This window comes from Chiloscyllium punctatum, chromosome 39 (assembly GCF_047496795.1).
Source record: "Chiloscyllium punctatum isolate Juve2018m chromosome 39, sChiPun1.3, whole genome shotgun sequence".
NCBI lineage: Eukaryota > Metazoa > Chordata > Chondrichthyes > Orectolobiformes > Hemiscylliidae > Chiloscyllium > Chiloscyllium punctatum.
Genome location: NC_092777.1, coordinates 48,367,036 through 48,389,753, shown reverse-complemented (window position 1 = coordinate 48,389,753; position 22,718 = coordinate 48,367,036). Strand labels below are relative to the sequence as shown.

General features: G+C 40.7%; 1 protein-coding gene across 1 annotated transcript in view; it reads right to left on the bottom strand.

Moving 5' to 3' along the window:
- The window catches only part of LOC140464041 (E3 ubiquitin-protein ligase rnf213-alpha-like), a 158,271-nt gene that overhangs the window by 75,702 nt on the left and 59,851 nt on the right, over window positions 1-22,718 (bottom strand). Inside the window, exons 24-34 of the mRNA XM_072558680.1 lie at window positions 21,034-21,201; window positions 17,673-17,831; window positions 15,575-16,152; window positions 14,832-14,991; window positions 14,477-14,694; window positions 14,188-14,334; window positions 13,075-13,233; window positions 10,696-12,127; window positions 8,635-8,825; window positions 7,489-7,644; window positions 3,008-6,541 (exon numbers count right to left, since the gene is read on the bottom strand). Coding sequence (XP_072414781.1) covers window positions 3,008-6,541; window positions 7,489-7,644; window positions 8,635-8,825; window positions 10,696-12,127; window positions 13,075-13,233; window positions 14,188-14,334; window positions 14,477-14,694; window positions 14,832-14,991; window positions 15,575-16,152; window positions 17,673-17,831; window positions 21,034-21,201 — 6,902 coding nt within the window. The remainder of the gene's footprint in view (window positions 1-3,007; window positions 6,542-7,488; window positions 7,645-8,634; window positions 8,826-10,695; window positions 12,128-13,074; window positions 13,234-14,187; window positions 14,335-14,476; window positions 14,695-14,831; window positions 14,992-15,574; window positions 16,153-17,672; window positions 17,832-21,033; window positions 21,202-22,718) is intronic.

Here is a 22,718-nt window from a genome sequence, read left to right as displayed (position 1 = left end):
AAGCAGATCTAAAATAATGCAGACTAGAACATTAGTCTCTGTAGGATTTAATATTATGGAACAGAATGCTGTATGAGAGACGGCCTTAATGAAAGACAAAAGATTTTCAGGGGCTGGACAGAGTAGATGTGGACAAGTTGTTTCCCTTGGTAGAAGAGTCTCAGACCAGACAGCATCATCTCAGAATCACCCTTTTAAGAGAGGTGGAGAAATTTCTTCTGTCAGGGGATAGTGAATCTCTGAAATTCTTTACCGGAGAGGGCTAATGAAGCTCGTCAACTAGTATCGTCAAGGCTGACATAGACAGCTTTTCAATTAGGAAAAGATTCAAGGGTTTTGGCAAAAAGGTAGGAAAGGAGAGTGAGGATTAAACCTGTTCTTCAGAAGGGAAAGGTTAACTCTGCTGTTACACCTGAAACACCGACTTCTGCTCCACCTGATGCTGCCTGGCTTGCTGTGTTCTTCCAGCTTCCTGCCTGTTTACTTTGGATTCCAAAATCTGGAGTTTTTTTTGTCTCCAGATGCTGCCAGCCCTGCTGAGGTTTTCCAGCAATGTCTGTTTTTGTTTCAGATTTCCAGCATCCGCAATTCTTTGGGATTTCTTTGAGGATCACCTTCGATCTGCTCGTAAAAGGGGCAAGAATAACAGCATAGATTTAAAGTGATTTGCAAAAGAAGCAAGAGTGAAGTGAGGGAAAATGTTTTCAGTCACTGAGGCAAATGGAAGTATGGTAGAGGCAGGTTCAAAAGGCATTCAAAAGGGCTTTGGATGATGACTTGGACAAAAATAGTGTACAAGGGTGCGGGGGAGAAAGCAGGAGGTTAGCATTAGGTAATGATGCTCATTTAGTGAGTTTGTGTAGGCCCAATAGCCTCCTTCTGCACTCTAACACTTTTGTGATCTCAATGAATGACTGAGCAGGCTTGATGGGCTGAATGGCCGACTCCTGTTTGTATGTCTTATTGGCTCTTTCCTTTCCACACTGATTTCTGTGCAGGTATTAGTAATTTCTCGTAAATGATTTATTAAGGCACATCATGTTATGGCCATACGAGATGTTGACGAGGCCACATTTGGAATACTGCAGAAAATTCTGGTCACCCTGCTACAGGAAAGGTGTTGCTAATTTAGAAAGGATGCAGAAAAATTTTACAAGGGTGGAGGGTTTGAGTTATAAGGAGAACAGGATAGGCTGAGACCTTTTTTCTTTGGAGCATTGGAGGCTGAGGAGTGACCTCATAGAGGTGTATAAAATCATGAGGGGCATAGATAAGGTGAATAGGTTTTTTTTCCCCCGAGGGTCAGGAGTCCAAAACTAGAGGGCTTAGATTTAAGGTGAGAGGGGAAAGATTTAAAAAGGGACCTGAGTAGCAATGTTTTCACACAGAGGATGGTGAAAGTGTAGAACGAACTGTCAGAGATGTTACAGGCAGGTTTGATTACAACATTTAAAAGACATTTGGACAGGGACACGAATAGGAAAGATTTACAGGGATATGGGCCCAACAAAGGCAAATGGGACGAGTTCAGTTTAGGAAACCTGGCTGACATGGACGTGTTGGACCAAAAGGTCATACCGCATGGAGACCAAAATTAAAGCACTTGTTAACACAGATAGGCATTTACGCAGGAGGTAGTGTTAGGCCTGGTTAAAACAATAGAGGAGATTCAGTCTACATGGCTTCAAAGCTTCCAACATTTCTTTCTCAAACTTTGTCCTGAAAATCTTCAGTCTTTTTGTTTTCCCTGACTGGAAACAGTTTATGTTTATTCCTCCACATTAGTGAGCGAACATAAAGAGTCACCGTGTCATGAAGAGCCATCTTTCACAATGAAACAGGCAATAATTACAGTTTGGTGAAACTGACCTGTATTAATACCAAAGGTCAGTTAAATCAGTTGGTTGAATAGCTGGTTTGCAATGCAGAGTGATACCAATGACATAGGTTTACCTCCTGCACCAGCTGAAGTTACCATGAAGGACTTTCCTTTCAACCTGTTTTCTTGCCTGAGGCATTGTGACCATTGGGTTAAACCTACCACGAGGTTAGCCCAACGAGAGAGCAGCCCTGTGGTCGACTGGGACAATGGGGACTTTACCATTACCTGTTTATTTAAAGGTGTACAAATTGAAGGTATAAATCAAATCCAATCAATTTGGATACATGCTTTGGCTATCCAGCTTAAGTTTTTGAATTTTATTATCAAAATATAAAAGAAAATCCCTAAAAACAAATGGTAATTGGTAGCTGAAGTCATAATGACATGTTCAGTCCAGCTACTTCCCACCTTCAACACAGCACCCCATTTGGAGGAGTCCTCCTGAACGTGATTAAATTAGATTCCCTACGGTGTGTAAACAGGCCCTTCGGCCCAACCAAGTCCACAGCGACTCTCCAAAGAGTAACCCAGACAGACCCATTTCCCTCTGACTAATGCACCTAGCACTGTGGACAATTATAGCTTGGCCAATTCACCTGACCTGCACATCTTTGGACTGTAGGAGGAAACCCACACAGACACAGGGAGAATGTGCAAAGTCCACACAGACAGTTGTCTGAGGCTGGAGTCAAACCTGGGATCCTGGTGCTGTGAGGCAGTAGTGCTATCCACTGAGCCACCATGCATGATTGACTAGCAAGACCCTTTGGATCAAGGGATGCGAAACTGTGGAAGTCACAATAAAGTTCATTGTGACAAATAAAGGCAGATTTTGAAGCACCGCAGAGATAGGGCCCATGCTAAACAGGTTCAGGATAAGCCAGAACCTCCGCACAGCCAAACAAAGCCCTAATACTTCTGGGAGACACAAATGTGTTTCCCTTCCACAGACCAAGTTGTATCAAGTAATCCCCTTAAACTCAACAAATGATAAGGCAATCATTTGACTCAGGGGCTTCATGCTTATTCAATAAATCATGATAGTTAAGATCCCATAATTGGATTTCAATTTTTTTTACACTATTAGAGTCACAATATTAAATGTGTGCATTTCAACATTATTACCTCGACAAAATTGTGCCGTCGTGTTTCTGTGTTTCCAAGATGGTGATGAATATAATTACTCAGTGATCTATGGCATTGTTGGACAAAGTATTCTTCCCATTGCTCCTTGACTTCCTGATCCGCTAGCTTTGAATGTTTTAAACGAACCACGGCATCTGGAGTTACGCAGTTTAGAAGAAGCCTTTTTGCTGATTTAAGTATAATTCGAGGATCTTCAAAGATATCACTGTTTGTTAGGTCTGCAGTATCCAGAACTTGTAGTAGGACACTGGCACATGCATCAGTGTGGAATCCAATGATCACCTCTGAAGGGTTTAGCATTAATCCATATTGTTGTCCATAATGACTCATTTTCACCGACACAAACTCCTTGACCCATTGCTCCAACTGTCTGTTGATACTTTTCTGCTGTTGGTTGAGTACAGTACTCATGTCCAGGCTATGTTTTTCAAGTCTATTGACCAAAGGAATGGGAAACTGCTCATAGACAACATCCCTGTCTTCAATAACAATGAGTCGAAACTGTCTGTCCACTTTGCATTTGACACGATGCGTTCCTAAGCCCAGGTCCACATATTGGTATTCCCCAAGATTCACGTAGTACTGATTTAAGGCATCATAAAGGCTCTCATACAAGTTCTTCAAATTCAGAAGGATTACTGTCCTCCCAGTCTCCATGCAGGTCTTCACTCGATTGACATTTCTGCAAATTTGTGTATACTCCTGATCTTTTGGAAAACTGGACCCGAATATAATCTCAGGCTTGTCATCCAGATTAAGAAAAACATGCTGCAGGACAATCTGAAGGGCAACATAATTCTTGGTAAGAAGCAGTAGATAACGACACTCTCCATCACTAGAGTCTGCTCTGATATTTTTCTTCACCATCTCCAGTGTGCTTATTTGAGGAAGAGATTCTAAATTAGGGAGAAAAATTTCAAGTGGATTAAAGTCATCTTTACCACTGAAATTCCGAAAGATGGTGTCAGCCAACTGTTGCTCTGTTGGATCACACTTTGTCTCCTTCGCTGTGATAAAAACCATCTTTACAAGGCTGTAGTAGTCGCGGAGTCCAAAAAACTGCCCGTCTTCATTTTTACAAACTTCTAGGTAGGCTTTCGCAAAGGTGGGAAAGAGATGTCTCACCTTTTGTAGTAAAGCAGGGTCAGATGAACATATTCCTTTGGCTGTCTCAATGAGCTCGTCCTCACATGGATCCAATCGGGAAACAAAAATCCCACGGTTCATTTTGGCAGGATCCAAGGCCCAATTTGAAATTCCGATGAAGCCTACTTTCTTGTGAGGGACTGGATTGTCGTCATCAATGCAACCATCTTCCAACAATGGGTGGAGAGCTTTTAAAGGCATCTGTGGAGAGTCTTCAGCCAAGCCGATTTCATCTAAGACCACCACGGAAACATACTCATCCAGGTTTTTGCCTTGCTGAAAACGTGCGCATTGTTTGAACGTGTTGATGATCCCATCTGCTGTTGAGTGGGGACTACATTGAAAAGACACCATGTGGACTTGTTTCAACTTCTTGAACAGCTCACAGTGAGCAGATTGTCCCTGCATCGCATCTAACACAACTGTTTTCGCTAAGGACTTTGAACTGCCTGGTTTACCAACAAGGAATAGTGGGATCCTCAGTTCAATGCAAATGACCATTAAGAAAACGTTCTCATTTAAGGCCTCATTTTTAGCTATTGTTTCCCGCGTGTTTATGTTTTTCATGAAAACATTTTGGCAGTGGACAATTTGATCATGGATTTTACTCGCTGAATTATAAGGTTCAGGGAAAAATTTGCATATAGTTTCTAAATACTCTGCCTTGCACGACAGGGAAGGATAGTAACAGATTCCTAGTACTGACATCAGAGCCTGTAACATATTTGTATTTGGGTTTGGGTAGTCAAATAGACTTTCTCTGCGTTCATAAAACCACACCAGGACTTTCATGCATCGTTCCACATCTCGCAAGCTCACAAAGCTGCACTCATCTTTCTTTTGCCTCATGAATGTCTGTGAGGCTGCTAGAACTTGCATTATGATTTCCACATGCAGAAAAGGAAGCTTATGGCTTCGGATGTATCTCCGCACGATCTGGTTCGTGTAAGCCAACTCCGCTTTGTCACTCAGCTGACCAAAGTCCCATACAAGTGGGATCATACTTGGCGGTAGTGGCTGCACCCTGTAAACTAGCTGCCTCAGAGGTATTTTCCCCAGCTTATCTTCAGTCTCTTCAACTTTAACTCGATATCCCAAACCAGCCATTTCCAGGCGTTTGATCATAGTTTCCGAATGTCTTCTGTAGGGATTGCAAGCTGCAATTATTTTTAAACCAGTGTCGCTTTCCATTGCTTTACCTTGAACTGTTTTATCACAGAGGACCTCTTTAATGGCATGGATAGCTTCCGTGGTGTTGGCTTCATCAAAGAACAGGACCGTCTCCAAGCCATACTTGGCCTTGTTGTTTCGGGCAAGCTTCTCTGCTTCTCCAATTTTTGCATAGATCATCTCAGCTGTTGTGCCTCCATGTACCTTAACCAGTTTCAAAGTTTCAGTCTTATGCTTCCCTTTCTGTAGGTCACAAAGAAACCTAATCAGTCTTGTCTTCCCACAGCCAGTCTCCCCCATGATGATGACAGGAATTTCACATCTAAAGCGCATGTGGATGGCCAACATTTTCATCATGTTGTCTGCAGTTAGTTCATAAGTCTCATCCGGATCTATTGCTTTTTCAACCCCAAGTACAAGGCAAAGCTTTCGGATTTTCTCTTCTCTGGGAAGATTATCAATATCTTCGTTGAACCGTATTCTCTGCATGCTAAGCCCATTTACAAGCTGTGGAGACATGACATTCCCTTTCAGAACCTCGCCAGTCCGATGATCCACAGCATCAACTCGCTTTCCAACACTTCTTAAATGAAAACCAAGGAAAGTCATGGACAAGTGATCTGCATTGAAAAAGATGTACGGGTGAGGGTTGTTTTCCCATCTTTTCCGGATCAAGAACGGAAGCAGGTCTTCCTCAGGTTGGAAAAGTGAGAAAGCAGGGCTTTCATCCGAAATGTTCATAGCGGGTGTTGCAAAGTCTTGAGCCATGAGGATCATGAACTCAACAATGAAGTTTTTAAAACCAATCAGGGTATCTCCCACAAACAAAGGTTTACAAAACACTGACTGCTCACAGTTTTTTAGCTGAAGGTTCAGAAACCAAGAAAAGTTTCTCAACTCTGCCCAGGAAGGATCCCTTAGTCCACAGTATTGTAGGAGTAAAGTTAGACATTCAGCTGGATGTCCTTCAACACTATACTTCTGATATGAGAATGCATCAATGTCCTTATGCACACTGAACCTACGGAGATATTGGTAGGGTCTTTGATAGGCTTCACTGACAAATATATCTTCGTCCATCAATGGATCTAAAATATTAAGGTGGATGCCTTGGCGCTTTTTTAGTTCAAGCTGACGAACTTCTCTTGGTGGTCTGCAGTGAATAGTGGGTAGGATACCTAGAAGTCCCACGCTTGCCTGCATAAAGATTTGAAAGAAGTATTACTTAAAGAGAGGATTTCTTTTCCTTACGGTTGCATCCTTTGTATTACAAAAAGAAGCTTTTTTGACTTGTTAGTGTAGACAAAATAACCATCACAGAACTGGATGAAAGCAGGTGGAAGAATTTAAGTCAAACCTGAAGATTTGCTATGAAAGGATCATTTCTGTGTATTTCACTCACTGTAAAGTGGTGGTTTTAGGGAATAGATGAGATTGATGTATAAATATACATTTTGATGTATTTTTATGATCTTTTAATCTGCATTCTATTTTTAGGGAGTTTGGTTTCTTTTCTTCATCTCCTTTTTGTTTTATTTTTCCTTTTTTAATGCAATAAACTCCTATTTTATTGTTAAAGGAAATTTGCATCCTTGTGCACTATTTTTCAGTGAATGATCATCACAATAATTAAAAGTATTCCAATCTGACAAAGCCAACTTTCAGTCAGAGTTTTTTCTTCTGCAATAGTAATGTTACTTGGAATCATTCCACTTGATCATTCAGAATTACATTTTGGGAAAAAATTATTGTTCAGTTACATCAGCTTAGGTTTCATTTCTTTTTTACTTATCATAATCCAATCTTTGTGTTGGTTTCTTTAGATAAGAGTGTAACTAATTCAGGTACAGGTCTTGTATAATTTGAAAATGTTTGATCTGATGGCCAGTTACAAGTCACCAGAAGAACAATGTGTTAAGTATTGCAACAGAAAACATTTAAAATTGTGCTCTCACCATTATATGGAGCTTTCAATTGGCATATTTAGATGGACATGCTTAATATGCTCAAATACATTATTTGTACATAAGTATAAACCCATTGCAAATAAGTATCTACTGTATAACATGCACATCAAGGATAGAAATTGTGTGTATTAAACCTTAAGAGATATCACTCTTTGAAAGTACTGTAGTATAAATAACCTGCTGAGCTGATTGTTTATAAAGGAACTCATTGACATCCAGATGTTCCACAATATACAGATGAGTCATGCTGCGTTTCCAGATCCTTCCCTGACTGTCCTTCAGGAATCCTAGAATTAGGATCTTGAAAAGGAATTCTTCCAATCTTTTCCTTACCTTACAAAAAGAAAAGAGTTGTGAAGATTAACATAAGCAATGGCACAAAACAAAGCCGAGTTCTGGATAAGATCAACTTCATATTTTGAAAGAACAACTGGCTCTTTAAAAATACCTGATATTTTTCAGAAAGAGAGTAACGTTTATGCAATGCTTCTGCTGTGGAAAACACCCTGTGTATACAGCCTTTATAATCTTCCATCTTTAGAGATTAAAATAAAAGTGAAGATGCTGGAATCCAAGGTAGACAAGCAGGAGGCTGGAAGAACACAGCAAGCCAGGCAGCATCAGGAGGTTGAGAAGTCAAAGTTTCAGATGTAACCCTTCTTCGGCTCATCGACAGATCCACCTCTTGATGCTGCCTGGCTTGCTGCATTCTTTCAGCCACCTCTTTGTCTACCTCATCTTCCCCCTTTGACAGAGAGCAATGGAAATTGGTGGACAACCAGAAGTCCCCAGATGTTGACCTTACATGAATGTTTCTTGTAAAACTTTTAAGTATAGGAGGCCAGCCTATTAAGTATCTGAGAAATCACATTTTCTCACTCTTGGACTGAACGGACATCAGACAACAGGAGTTGGTTGCAGATATAGAATCTGACAGAAAACGTTGGCTCAAGAAAATTTGAATAAGATTGCCACGATTCGAAAGCAGCTGATCAATTTTGTAAAAAGGACAGTCTTCCATAGGTTTTAGAGATGTAGAAAGGTTTTACAGAATAGGTACGAATTTCATTTTCAGGGAGAAAAGTACCTGCTAAAAACTGACCTCATTTTTGTCAGGAGTGAGGCACGAGTTTTAAGTTGGCCCACCCAGGTGGAAAGTGGGTGCTGATTGAGTCAGGGGAGCAGTGAAAAAAGAAAATGCAAGCCAATTACCCATTCCAAACTTGGTTTGTTCTGTGCATACCCAGTTTTGATTGGTTGTCTCCTCAGAGCCCCACACCCACCCCATTTACATCATGGCCATGAATGTTGATGATGACTTACAGGCGATACGTCAATATGGAATATCATTGGCTGTCGAAGATCGTAGGGATCGGAAGAAGCGTGCAGCATTTGGACAATCCGATCTTCATCGACTGTAGGTTCAATTAATCGAATTCTCCTCAGGGCACTGCATTTTCTAACACTGCGCTGTAAAAGCTTCTCATTTAACCGTTCGATGTAGAGTGACTTTCCTGTTAAGAAACAAATCTCAAAATTAGTCAGACAGCTGTCACAGGGGTTCCTGCTGGTCTGAAATTCTGTTCAAAAGTGGAAAGTTTATTAATCTGATGCCATGATGACCCATGAGGTTTATTAATGGTGGTTCAGGGAAATTTAAGTTAATCAGTATTAAAGAATGGGGAATGAGAGAAAAATTGACTTCCAAATCATTCTTTTTTGCCAATTATCGAGTCATAGAGATGTACAGCACAGAAGCAGACCCTCAGTCCAACTCATCCATTTGGACCAGATATCCCAGCCTAAGCTAGTCCCACCTGCCAGCACTTGGCCCATATCCCTCCAAATCCTTCCTATTCATTTACCCCATCCAGATGCCTTTTAAATGTTGTTATTGTACCAGCCTCCACCACTTCCTCTGGCAGCTCATTCCATACACGCACCACCCTCTGCATGAAAAAGTTGCCCCTTAAGTCTCTTTTATAACTTTCTCATTCTCACACTCATACTATGCCCTCTAGTTCTGGACTCTCCCACTCCAGTGAAAAATCTTTGTCTATTTATTCTATCCATGTCCCTCATGATTTTATAAACCTCTATGAGGTCACCCCTCAGTCAAGCCCTCCGTTTTTTCCTCTCCAGATGTCCCCAACAGTACCCTTCCACTGACACTCTCATTCGTTTGGCCGAACTGGTCCTCACCCTTAACAATTTCTCCTTTGAATCCTCCCACTTCCTCAAGACCAAAGCCGTAGCCATGGGCACACGTATGGGCCCCAGCCACGCCTGTCTCTTTGTTGGCTATGTAGAACAGTTGATCTTCCGTAATTACACCGGCACCACTCCCCACCTCTTCCTCCGCTACATTGATGACTGCATTGGCGCCACCTCGTGCTCCCGCGAGGAGGTTGAGCGATTCATCATAAAGCTTTATTCCTGATGAAGGGCTTTTGCCCAAAACATCGATTTCACTGCTCATTGGATGCTGCCTGAACTGCTGTGCTCTTCCAGCACCACAAATCCAGTACTCAGTCTTCAATGCTCCAAGGAAAACAGCCCTAGCCTATTCAACCTCTCCCTATAACTCAAATGCTCCAACACTGGCAACATCCTTGTAAATCTTTGCTGAACGCTTTCAACATCCTTCCGACAGGGAGGAGACCAGAATTGCACGCAATATTCCAAAAGTAGCCGAACCAACGTCCTGTACAACCACAATATGATATCCCAACTCCAATACTCAATGCTCTGACCAATTAAGGAAAGCATACCAAACACCTTCTTCACTATCCTATCTATCTGCGACTCTACTTTCAAGGAGCTATGAACCTGCGCTCCAAGGTCTCTTTGTTCAGAAACACTCCCTGGGTCTGTACCATTAAGTGTATAAGTCCTGCTAAGATTTGCTTTCCCAAAATGCAGCACCTCGCATTTATCTGAATTAAACTCCATCTGCTACTCCTTAGCCCATTGGCCCATCTGATCAAGAACCCATTGTAATCTGAGGTAACTTTCTTTGCTGCCCACTATATTTTCAATTTTGATGCCATCTGCAAACTTACTAACTATACCTCCTATGTTCATATCCAAATCACTTATATAAATGACAAAATATAGTGGACCCACTACCGATCCTTGTGGCACTCCAGTGATCACAGCTCTCCAGTCTGAAAAACAACCCTCCACCACCCCCCTCTGTCTTCTACCTTAGAGCTCGTTCTGTTAAATCTCCCTCATCCTACTGCCCCCATATCTCAGGTTTATCCATCTTCACTCCCCTCTCTCTTGTATACCCTGCACACAAAAATATTGGGTGTGCTTCTCAATCCCAGAGTATTGATGGAATACAAAGCTAAGGTAAGAAGGACAGACTTTGGTACCTACCCACTCCAGGTCTTTTTGATGATACAACTCTGACTGAAAGTCGATCATGGAATACATTGGCTGCAGAGATCTGCTCCAGGGGGACAGTGAAATGCTGTTCCAAATATTGCTGAATGGCTTCTGTTTTAATATTCAGTCCTGCAGGTACTTTGTAATGACTGAGATATGATGGGACATAGCAATGCTGGCGTTTAGTATCGCAGATTGCAACAAACTGATAGTCTGGTTTACAGTGACACAGTAATTCCTCAAACAGTTCTCCAAATCTGACACCTGTTTCATAACTTAGACAATCGGCATGAATCGCTGTATAGATTTTCTGTTCATGAGACCCTCTGCTCAAAGCCCTTCGTAAGAATAATTCTACTTCTTCGTTAGTTGTTTCTTCAGAGCAAAGAAGTACTTCATCATACGTCGGCAGAGGTTGTCCTTGAGTTTGCATGTAGAGGCACAATGCGGCCTTAAAGATCTCAGGCTGCGCACACACGATGAGATTTGGTCTTCCATGACGCAGAGATGGAGGAAGCTGCCTGCTTATTGTTGCTTCATTCATACGAGACAGGCAGCCAAGTAATTCACCGAAAACAAATATATCCAAATGGTTAATTAAAAAAGTGGTCATGTTTTCCATAAACTTGTTCCAGAGTAGTGTAATTGCCTCAGAAAGATTTGCCTCTTCCTTTTCGAAAGCCGTTTTTAACACATCAGCATCAGGAATTTCCTTACAGACAGATTCTGAAGATTCAATCTGTTGGAACTGGGCAGGTTCTGTGTGCTGGAATTCAAAGGGTTCAGTATACTGGGACTCTGTTAACTCATTATCATGTTCCTCATGGCGGTCGTGAGTAGGTGTTGGAGCATAAACTCTTTCTGTGATGTACTGCGGTGAACTTGCAGTTGGCAGATCAATTTCTATCAAATCCATACCAACCTCCTCACTCTCACTCTCTTCAGCTTCCAGCTCAAAGCCATCTGACTCCTCATCTTCAGAAGTCTCACTCAAATCAATTAGCCGAGGCATTGCCCTTCTGATGTCATTCACTGTGCAATCAGGTTTAATGAATGATAACATTGTCACCACCTTCTCACACAAAGGCTTCCCAGCAGCAAAGCCTCCCAGTCCTGAACACAGATACACTACCTGTTCTGCTGTGTAGTAATTCAGATGGTAGTACTTTGCTCGGCTCTTCTCAATAAACTGATGCCACTCCTGAAGGCATTTTTCAAGTGCTCTGCACAATATCTGGAGTTGCTCTGAGAGATCACCACATACATTCAGGGGTGCAATATCCTTTACTTTAAAGTCCACTGTCATGCAGACATCTCTTTCTTTACTACAATGCACACATGCCCTCCAGTTTCTATAAAGCATGTTTCCAGATGAGTACAATTCGATAAATGCTTTTCCGAGCCGCTGGACATTGTTAAAATTCTGTTGAAAGTAAACATGTTCAAGACTATAAGTACTGTACTAAATAAGGGGTCCAGCTAATTACAGCTGTCCATTTAGGACTTAACTTTTTTTAAATCTACAATTGTAAGTGCAAAAAGTTGTAATAACTATTTAAATGCTGTGTAAATTTTAAAACTATGATTGGTGTTCCAAGTGAATTTTACACTGATACAATACTATAACTGAAGAAGCTGTATGTGCAGACATTTTGTACACGAAAAACACGTTGCTGTTGGTTTCTTTTGAAGTATCAAATGATTATACATAAATATTGGTTACTTTTATTGGTACATTTTCTCCGTCCATTTTTGCAAACATTATTTTCAAGTATTTCATGCCTGATAACTCAATGAAGTTTGTTGTCTTGTGAGTCAGCGTGAGGGAGTAGCATTCTACACCGAGCCTGATCCTTGGGCTTAACTCTCTCACAAGAGCAGGAGGGAAGGTGGGGAGGGGCCCATAATCAGGTGAGAATGTGCAGGATTAACAGCCCATTCCCGACTCCCCCAGTCAAATCAGGCACAGGGGAAGTCAAGATTGGCCTTCCCACTCAAAGGCCAATTGAAGCCGTCGAGTAGTCACTTTTGAATTAGTTAATGATCTTACCCCATTGACGCTGGTATTTTTACCAGCTCAAGAGGGAACCGTACACCACATGGACAGAAAACCATGATTGCAGCAAGTTCCACCCCACTGGAACATGCCCCCCCCCCACCCCCACCCCATGGTTCCCAATGATCCATTCCCAGCCCTTCTTCACAGCAGCAGCTGACTCAAAGGAGCCTGTCTCACTCACTTGTTCCCTGGGCCCCCTTCTTTTCCCAATACCAGGCCCCACTGCAGTCCCAGAAGTAAACTGTCTTCATATAATAAAGCATTTTTAGGTTTGTTTTCAAGTTCAAGGCCATACTATTTTATTAAATTACCTCCATGAATCTGGCAACTTCCTCTTTCCCACATTCTCTTTTTCCTGACATCAGCATTAGTTTGTTCTGCAATTCTTTTAGTTCCTTCAGGGTGTATATTTTCGATTCGTCAGTGTTCTCATCATAAAGGGCCAGGTGAAGGACTCTTTCGAGTGACAGCTACAAATAAAATTAGGTAAAACAGCTCACCTTCTGTTGAACATGATCAAACATGGACATTTCATAGTGAATTTTGGTTTTAAGTATACACTTTAAGAAAATAGATTTTATTTGTATAATTAACAGCCTATAGTAAACATGCTTTGGAGGTACAGTTGTTAATGCTTTCCATTTGTTTTTAAGTAATCGAGCCTCGTGCAATGCAATATGTATCTAGGTCTCTTGTAACTATGCTGTCTTTAGTTGGCCTATTCTGTCTATGTAACTAAGAATGATGATCTTGGCCCATCATAGATTCTCCATCTGCTTCACTAATGCTCTTTAGGAATGGAAATCTTACCTAGTCTTGCCTAAATGTGGATCCAAACAATGTGGTTGATTCTTCTCTAGCCTTTGAAATAGCCCAACACTCCACTCAGTTCAAGGACATTTAGAAATGGACAGGAGATGTTATCTTTACCATTACTGCCCACCAAGAATAAAAATAATACTCATGCAAGAATCAAATTCAAAACAAACCATCAAATAACAGAGAGATTATCCGATATGTTGCCATCTTCAGTGATACAGATGTAGAACTTTGGGTGATGAGAATCTTATCAGAAATTTGAGTGTGTGATATTTACTTCGATGTGGTAGCTGATGTGGGAAAGGAAATACACTCACACAGATTCAAAAGATCTTATAGAGCTGAGTCTAAAAATACACTGCAGGGACATAAAATTGGAATTTTTGCTTTACATTTGGCCTGTGATCCATCTTGTCACTAAAACTTTGATTTCCAACAACCATACAAAAGCTTATCCTACAAAACCTAACCCAACCTCACCCGAGAATCACTGACTCCAGCCTCAACCTAAGCCCACCCAACCAACTTCACTCTGCGACCAGTGATACATCACCACAGCCTTCTCTTAATTTGATTTGACTAACCATTTATTTAAATGCAAGTACCTTTTCATCATGTGGTTCAAGAACGCTGCCCACAACATAAACTCCTTTATGATTGATGGCCGTTGCTAAAGACAGGGAGGAGGTCTCTACAGATCCATGACTTTCCCTCAAGGTTTTCAGCCATTCCAAGTAACGGGCAGAATCTCTCTAATGAAATAAAGAAATTAAAATTTGGAGCTTAGAACTTCATTTGGTTTCGGCAGTTTCAGAACTGAAGTGAAAACCAAAGTAATTCTGCACACTTGCAACGACCACGCTGCTCAGAGTTAAAACATTGTAAGCTTCTCACCAGTTTTTGGGAAAGTTTAGGGTCACTCTTAAGTGCCTTCTGGATTTTATATACAGCGGTCTTCAACCCTTCAAAATCTGTGTTTTGCTGCAGTTCATAAATTAAGGGAGAATATCCCATCACAGCGTCATGGAAACAGGCGACACGATCAATTTCCATGTCATTTTCTCCAGCTGATATGGATGCCAGGTCCACAAACACTTTGACCTCCCTTAAGTCTGAGTGAAAGCAGAAGACACAAAGGATGAGGGCAACAGGAATATAGAACCATTAAACATGTTTCAAAATCTGCCCAGAGTGACAAAAGGAATTCTAGAATTAAATACAGGGATTACATCATTGTATTTCTACTTACTTGTCAAAGCATCTTTTACCCAGTTTACAAATGGCTGCTTTTGAATAAATTCCTGTAAACACTCTCTGCATTCTGGAGTGATTTTCACCAGTAGCTTTTTGGTCTCAATTAAGTCTCTGTCAATATATTCGAGAGACTGTTTCTTGAAAGAGTGTTCAGTCTGAATAAAAAGTAAGAAAAAGTACCTGATACTGACTGAAGGATGTAAAGTTACAGGATAAACTCCACTTATGTAATCGACATGGAATCATTTGTGAATGTCTTATTATATTTGTAGAAGCTTCACTTTATCATCATTAAATAAGCAAGAGCTATTTTTACTTTCTTCCTGTAAGTGGGGAAGAATATTTGGCCAACCATAATTCAACCACTTAGGACAAATGCTGCAGGCATTCTCTATCAGCATTTGATTGCTTCCTTATAATAACTCCAAAATGTCCGCATGACCACTGTATTGTTACTATGGCTCACATTTAATGTGTTTTCCCAGCTATAACATTAGTCATATCAGTATTTATAAAACTCAAGATATCAGACAACCTCACAGCTATCATTAATCTAAGAAACAGTAGAAAAAAATTCCCCTTCCCAATACATCAAAACACAAAGCCAAAGAACAACACTAACAGCTGGTAAGTAGCAAAGTCAACGGCCAGTCCAAGATTTGATTTGCTTTAGAAATGTTCATTTACCAAGAACCAGATGCCAATACATTACTAACCTACAAAGTATTATATACTTACTACTTTTGTCAAATTCTGAATTTTTCTGAAGTCTCCCTGCAGGTTTAGCTCCCTCACGATGTCTTGAAGTACCCGCGCAGAGTCAACAGCTGAGTGAAGTTGAAAATACTGTTGAATCTGCTCAAGCTTTTTATCAGGCAAATCGCTTTCTTTTACCATTTTGAACATGATGGCTAGCTCATTCCTAATTTCATCAGATTTCTCTCTTTGATCAGAAAACATCCAGTCAAGCTCCTGGAATGTTATGGTGCCCTTGTCAGTTTTACTGCATAGCCCTTTGTAATCAGTCCAGCAGCAGCTCCAGATCCCAGTGCAAAGATCCTCCAACGTACTTTCTTTATAAGTGGACACTGAAGTGGCTCGTAGCCAGCACTTTTGAAGAACCATGCTATCTTTGAGCTGATGCATTGTCATTGCCATGTCTTTAACAGCACTGCTCAGGGCAAAATATTTAACATTACAAATAGGTTGACTTTCAATTTCTTCAGCTGTCCAGGGTTTTGTTTCAATGAGCTCATCGAATCTCATGGATTGGATATTGGCCTTGTGTTTTTCTTCAAGGGGAGTGATATCAGTGACTATAAAGGAAGCATAGATGGGTATTTCTTTAGAAAACAAATCAGTTCTGCAATATATAGAGAGCGTTGAAAATATTTAGATTTGACAAACCACTATTTTAATTTGGAAAATTCAATTTAAACAATAAAATTGAAAACTATAGATCAGAATTTAAAATTGATGGAAGACCCTTAAACAGATACTTATAAAACAGAATGTGTATTTTCCAACCCAGTAACTATTAACAGTGAAGATACAGTAATAAAAGTTGTGAAATATTTTGACAGAAAGGGTTAATTATTTAATTAAAAGATATTTCAATTTCCTGTATTACTGTCTTTGTATTCTTTAAACTACAGACAGTTCACTTTGATGGAACGGGCTCCGTTGCTGAGTCTGTTCACAATTGTGTGCCAGTTGGGATACAACACAGGACAATATAAAGCTGCCATTTGTAAGTTCAGGAAATGTTTGCAACTTAAATCTTTAAAATACACCCCTTTTGGGATTGCGTTCATAACTTTGAGTGTTCATAAGTCAACGTTTAGAAATCGGGAAACCCCTGTGTAAAATCTTACATGTGAAGATTTGTTTGAAAACCTCTTGATATCCATTCCTTTCAAATAACAAGGTATTGAGCCTGTCGACCTGCACACTTTGAGGCTGTGGCACAAGTCTGTCTCTGAAAAATTCTGACCCATTAATCTACAGCTTGAGGGAAACAGATGACCTTAGTTATTATTGCCAAAGAAAAACTGACCTTAACTGATGTTATTGCCATTTATGCATCTGAACTAACAGAATCTACTCGCTTCTATTTCACTTTATATAAGCTCTGAATAATGACTAATGTTGTCATGGGTACGGCAGCCCACCTTGGATCAAGTCCCTTTTATGAAAGTTGTTTTTCTCAGTGGGAAACCCACTCAAGATCTTCAATTTGATTTTAAAATTAACAATGATTATAATTTCATTTCACTTTATAGGATATGGGTGATTGGAGTTAATAATAAGAAGCTTCCAAAGAATGAATTGAATCTTTTCAGCTTTGTGCAAAAATAATAATGATATTCTCAATGAGAATCGTAAAGTGATACAGTGCAGAAGGAGGCAATTCAGCCCATTATTTGGGTGTCAAAATAAGATTTCCAAAAGATCAGAACAGAAGGAGTACGGTTGACCTCCATTATGATAATTTCTCAAAGTGATAATTTTGGCACAGTAAAATGCCAATATTTTCATTACCAATTCTCAACAATACGTATTTCCATCAGAATTTGTAGAATGTGGGCAGCTTTTATAGTGACAGCAATGCACATTATTCCTTGTTTATTATTTACTTCAGTAAGTGCTCGTTATTCCCATGTTTTGACCAAATACTACAAGCAGAGTTAACTTTGTCTTTGTTTGATAAATTTTGATAACATTAATTAAATAAACTCTATGGGAGAATTCATCTGTTGTCTACTTTTCTTTGTTCATCAATTACTCAAAATGACATGCACCATCTTCAGATAGAGAGTTTTGATAAATACTGTACCTGAAATAGTTTCGTGAATTTTATCAACCATATTTATTAATGTTCCAATGGATTTTCTCTCATTCTGAAAGATCTCAAGTTCATCTTCTCTCCTTGACATCAGCTTTTCTGCATCAATTTGAAAAAATGACTTGCTTTGATGGTCTGGGAGTTTCTGTTCTGTAAATGAAGGACACACCTGAAGAAGGGTCACTGGATTCAAAATGCTAACTCTTTTTCTCTCTCCACAGATGCTGCCAGACCTGCTGAGTTTCTCCAGCAATTTCTGTTTCTGTTTCACAAACCAAAATTGTGGAAAATTGACCTGACCACAAAAAAAAGAGTCAAATCCAACCCAGTCCCATCAATCAATTTACCACCCCACTCCCCCTTAGCCATCAGCAAAGTGGTGAAAGTTACCATTGACAGTGCCAACAAATGGTAGTTACACAAAAAACTTACCCACTGATGCTCAATTTAGGCTCCAAAGGCACCACTTAATGACCAACTGCAATAGCTCATTGCAAATGGGATGAAAGAGGAATCCCAGTGGTGAACTAAAAGTAACTGCCCTTGAAAATCAGGCAGTATTTGGCAGAGACTGGCAGCAAGGAATCCAATTAAAATTGGAGTCAATAGGAACCAGGAGGAAATTCTCCCCTGGAGTCCTACCTAGGCACTAGATTAAGTTAGGCTATCTGGTCGGCATGAACGAGTTGAACTGAATGGTCTGTTTCCACGCTGTACATCTCTATGACTCTAAATGGAGGTGATTGTGGTTTTTGGAGGTAGTCATCATAATTCCAGGACATGAGTGCAAGAGGGTACTATCTGAGGCTAAACCCTCTACAGCTGCTTTATTAATGAACATTTTCCCTCACCAAAGATGGGAAAGCTCACCAATAATTGCACAATGCTTACCTCCACTCCTCAGGTACCTATGTAGACATCTAAACCAACATGCAGCAAGATTTAGACAGCATTCAGACTTGGGCTGATAAGGATCTAGTATCATTCATGCCATACCAACACAAAGCAATATCTCCACAAGAGAATATGTTTTCAACCTCCTCTCGCCTATTGCTGAATCCTCCACCATCACCATCAAGAAGGGCTGAGGTGGGGGAGGGGGGTAAATCACCACTGGCCAGAAACTGAACTGGCAAATCCATATAACTCCAGGGAATACCTCCTATTTGTGAGCCTGCATTTGGTAAATTTACTTACCTGCACAATACTTTCTGTATTCCTTTTTGTCTGCTGCCTCTCCAATGTTTACCTATCCATGACTTTCCAGAAGTAAAAGCAATGTGCAGTTGTGTATTGCACAGTTGGTCATTTTTGCTCAGCAAAAATCACTGACTACAACATTTTCCAGAATGCATCTCCCATGGTGGGACTTCACTGAATTGTGTTGCAAAAGTGGCCCAGAGACTTAGAATTCAAAGTTTGGGAGAAGATTTGTAGCTCGGGTGCTCGTTGTTGTGGTTCTGTTTGCCGAGCTGGGAATTTGTCTTGCAAACATTTTGTCCCCTGTCTAGGTGACATCGTCAGTGCTTGGGAGCCTCCTGTGAAGCGCTTCTGTGCTGTTTCCTCCGGCATTTATAGTGGCCTGTCTCTGCCGCTTCCGGTTGTCAGTTCGAGCTGTCCGCTGTAATGGCCGGTATATTGGGTCCAGGTCGATGTGTTTGTTGATAGTCTGTGGATGAGTGCCATGCCTCTAGGAATTCCCTGGCTGTTCTCTGTTCCCAAAGGACTAGCCACACTACCATACATCAGGAGCATTTCTGAACTGACAGCCAGACTACTGCGACCACTAGGACTCATAACAGCACACAAACCAACAGCCACGCTCAGACAACAACTCACCAGAACGAAGGACCCGATACCCAGCATAAGCAAAACTAATGTAGTGTACAAAATCCCATGCAAGGACTGCACAAAACACTACATCGGACAAACAGGAAGACAGTTAACGATCCATATACACGAACACCAACTAGCCACGAAACGACACGACCAGCTATCCTTAGTAGCCACACACATAGACGACAAGCAACATGAATTCGACTGGAACAACACTACCATTAAATGGCAAGCCAAACAGAGAACAGCCAGGGAATTCCTAGAGGCATGGCACTCATCCACAGACTCTATCAACAAACACATCGACCTGGACCCAATATACTGGCCACTACAGCGGACAGCTCGAACTGACAACCGGAAGCGGCAGAGACAGGCCACTATAAATGCCGGAGGAAACAGCACAGAAGCACTTCACAGGAGGCTCCAAAGCACTGAGGATGTCACCTAGACAGGGGACGAAACGTTTGCAAGACAAATTCCCAGCTCGGCGAACAGAACCACAACAGACTTAGAATTCTGCAATGATTGACTCATCCCCTATCTACTTGAAACCACTCCACTGCTGATCAGCTACAAATTAAGGATATAATGGAATATTCTCAATTTTTCCTGGACAAAATCAGCTCTGACAAGCACTCAGGACTCTGAACACCACGAAGGACTAAAGAGTCCTCTTGTTTGGTTATCTGTCGGTCACTCTCAACATGCATTTTTACTCAGTGCACTGTAGTAGCAATGTATACCCTCTACCCTCAGGCTTCTTCTGCAGCAACTTCCAAATCTATGTCTCTACTATATAGAAGGACAAGGGCAGCAGATACACTACCTGCAAGTTTTTCTTCAAGACATGAACCATCCTGACTTGGGAATTATAGCTCAGTACCTTTATCATCTGTGGAGCAAAATCCCGGATCTCCCTTCCTGCCTGTGGATGTATATGTACCTGAACTAAATGAACTGCAACAAAACAACATACTATCATCTTAGCAAAAAGCAATTAGGGATGTGTAACAAATGCTATCCAGTGATGCTTGTAATCAATGAGTGAATACAAATAAATTTTACCTCTATTCATCCAAAGTACCAAGGTGGGACAGGAATGAGAATCAAGCAGTTCTTTTCCATACTTCTATACTGATTTGGAGTAATTGTACTATTGACAGGTTGAAGTGTTTCTGACTCTGACACAGAATATGCATGAATCAGGCTCTGAGGCAACTATAGATCCTTATTACCTGGAGCAACTGGCAAGGTCACTCTAGAGCATGACACCTGCCAATCATCCAACCAGTAAGTAAAGAGATCTTCCTTTGTGGAAGCCAGAGGGTGAGGGTCTCATTTTACCACATGGCTTGATTAATTAACTGTTCTCCGATGGTTTTGTAGTGGTCAGGAGAATAAAGTATATAGACTGAAAGCTGTTCTACACTGTAACTGCAAAGTGAATACAGCATATATTGCAAAAGCCAGTCAGGTGACAGAGTTAATTGTGCCATGTTATGTGAGCCAGACTTACGTGCTTTAAATAAATTGAAATACTCCTTTCTTTTCTGCAGGAGTAACTGTAGGTCAGCAACTGTCATGGAACCTTGCCAGAGATATTCAACCACCATGCGAAAACTCTTCTGAGCATCTTTTAGTAAACCTCTTGCTTTTTCCGAGACATCAAGTTGACTGCAGTCACCTGGAGATCACCATATATATCAGGTATAATGTAGATTCATGTATCCAAGCTAATTACGAGGTAAACATTTAATTGGAATAAACCTACACTATAGTTTCAAAAATTTTCTCTTTTTTTCATATATCTTCCATGTAAAAGAAATAAAGTCAAAAAGCAAAGAATTCAACTTGGACTGGTTCCAGGGAAATCAAATGTACTTAAGGGACAGAATAAAATTTAACTGTAGAGTTGCACTTACGATGTATTAAAACTAAAAGGGGATAGCTGTTTTGCAGTTTACAACATGTGTTGATGACTGAAACAGTCCTCTGTCAATATTGCTTTTAGTTTGTTTGTTACAGGAGAAGTCTTAAAAAGTTAAATCTTATCAGGTCACCTTTTCCTCTGTCCACCAGAAGTTTAAATTGATTTTTAAAAAAGTTTTAACAGACACTGAAGATCATAACACTATTTCCTTTAAAACCACCTTCCTGCATTTAGAAAATTTGTGGTAGCAGGTTTTGTATGACTGTAATGTTCATTCAGGTGGAATTAATACAGAACTATAGCTTCCTATAAATGCTTCAAACTCCACGCACTAAGACCGCTGCAGGGATCATTGGGCACATAACCTCCTTGCTGAGATGGCTTGTGTTTTGCATAAGCCTTTTCGTCAACTTTGTATCACCTCTCAGCTCAGCATCCACTACAATGAATGAGATTTCGCAATCTGAGAGGAAGGCTCCTGCTTCTCCTGGATATATTGTCATGTATGTTTTTACATTCTGGGAAATATCTTCTCTCTCTCAATCTCTCTCTCTGCCTTATACATAACAGGAATGAAGACAGCAGAGTAGCCTCTCAATCATGGTTGCTGGGCCGAGAAGTCAAACTGAATGAAATGACTTTGCATGGTACACGTTGGTAGGGGAACAACGAACCATGAAAGCTAATGGATTGCCGTGAAAAGCCGAAGCAGTCACTACAGTAGTAAAAAACCTGCTGCCAAACCTAATCTCAGGACACTCAGCCATAGGCAACAAATTCTCCAATGTAAGTATCATTTGCATCTCAAAAGCAAATACAGAATCTTTATATCATCGCAGTTCTTTCTGTCTGAAGTCATAGAAGTTGAATCAATGACTCCAGCAGAATCATTTAAAATAACACTATAACCCCACAACTTGTTGAAATTTACTCTATGCTGCAGAGACAGAAATCAAAGTATTTGGGTACTTAGAGTAGTGACATTTGGAGGGCAAAATGGGTTACTCCATTCAGCATTAGCATTCACCGAGCTGAAGGTTCACTGAAGTCGACAGTGGAATCAAAATACAGTAGCACCACTGGGGCTAAACTACCAAACAGTGCAAGAGTTGGTTAGTTCAGATGGCTGGTTTGTGATGCAGAGTGATACCAACAGCATGAATTCAATTTTCACACTGGGCTGAGGTTACCATGAAGGACTCTCCTTCTCAATCTCTCCTGTGACTTGCAATGTGGTGACCCTTAGATTAAACCACTACCAGTCATCTCTC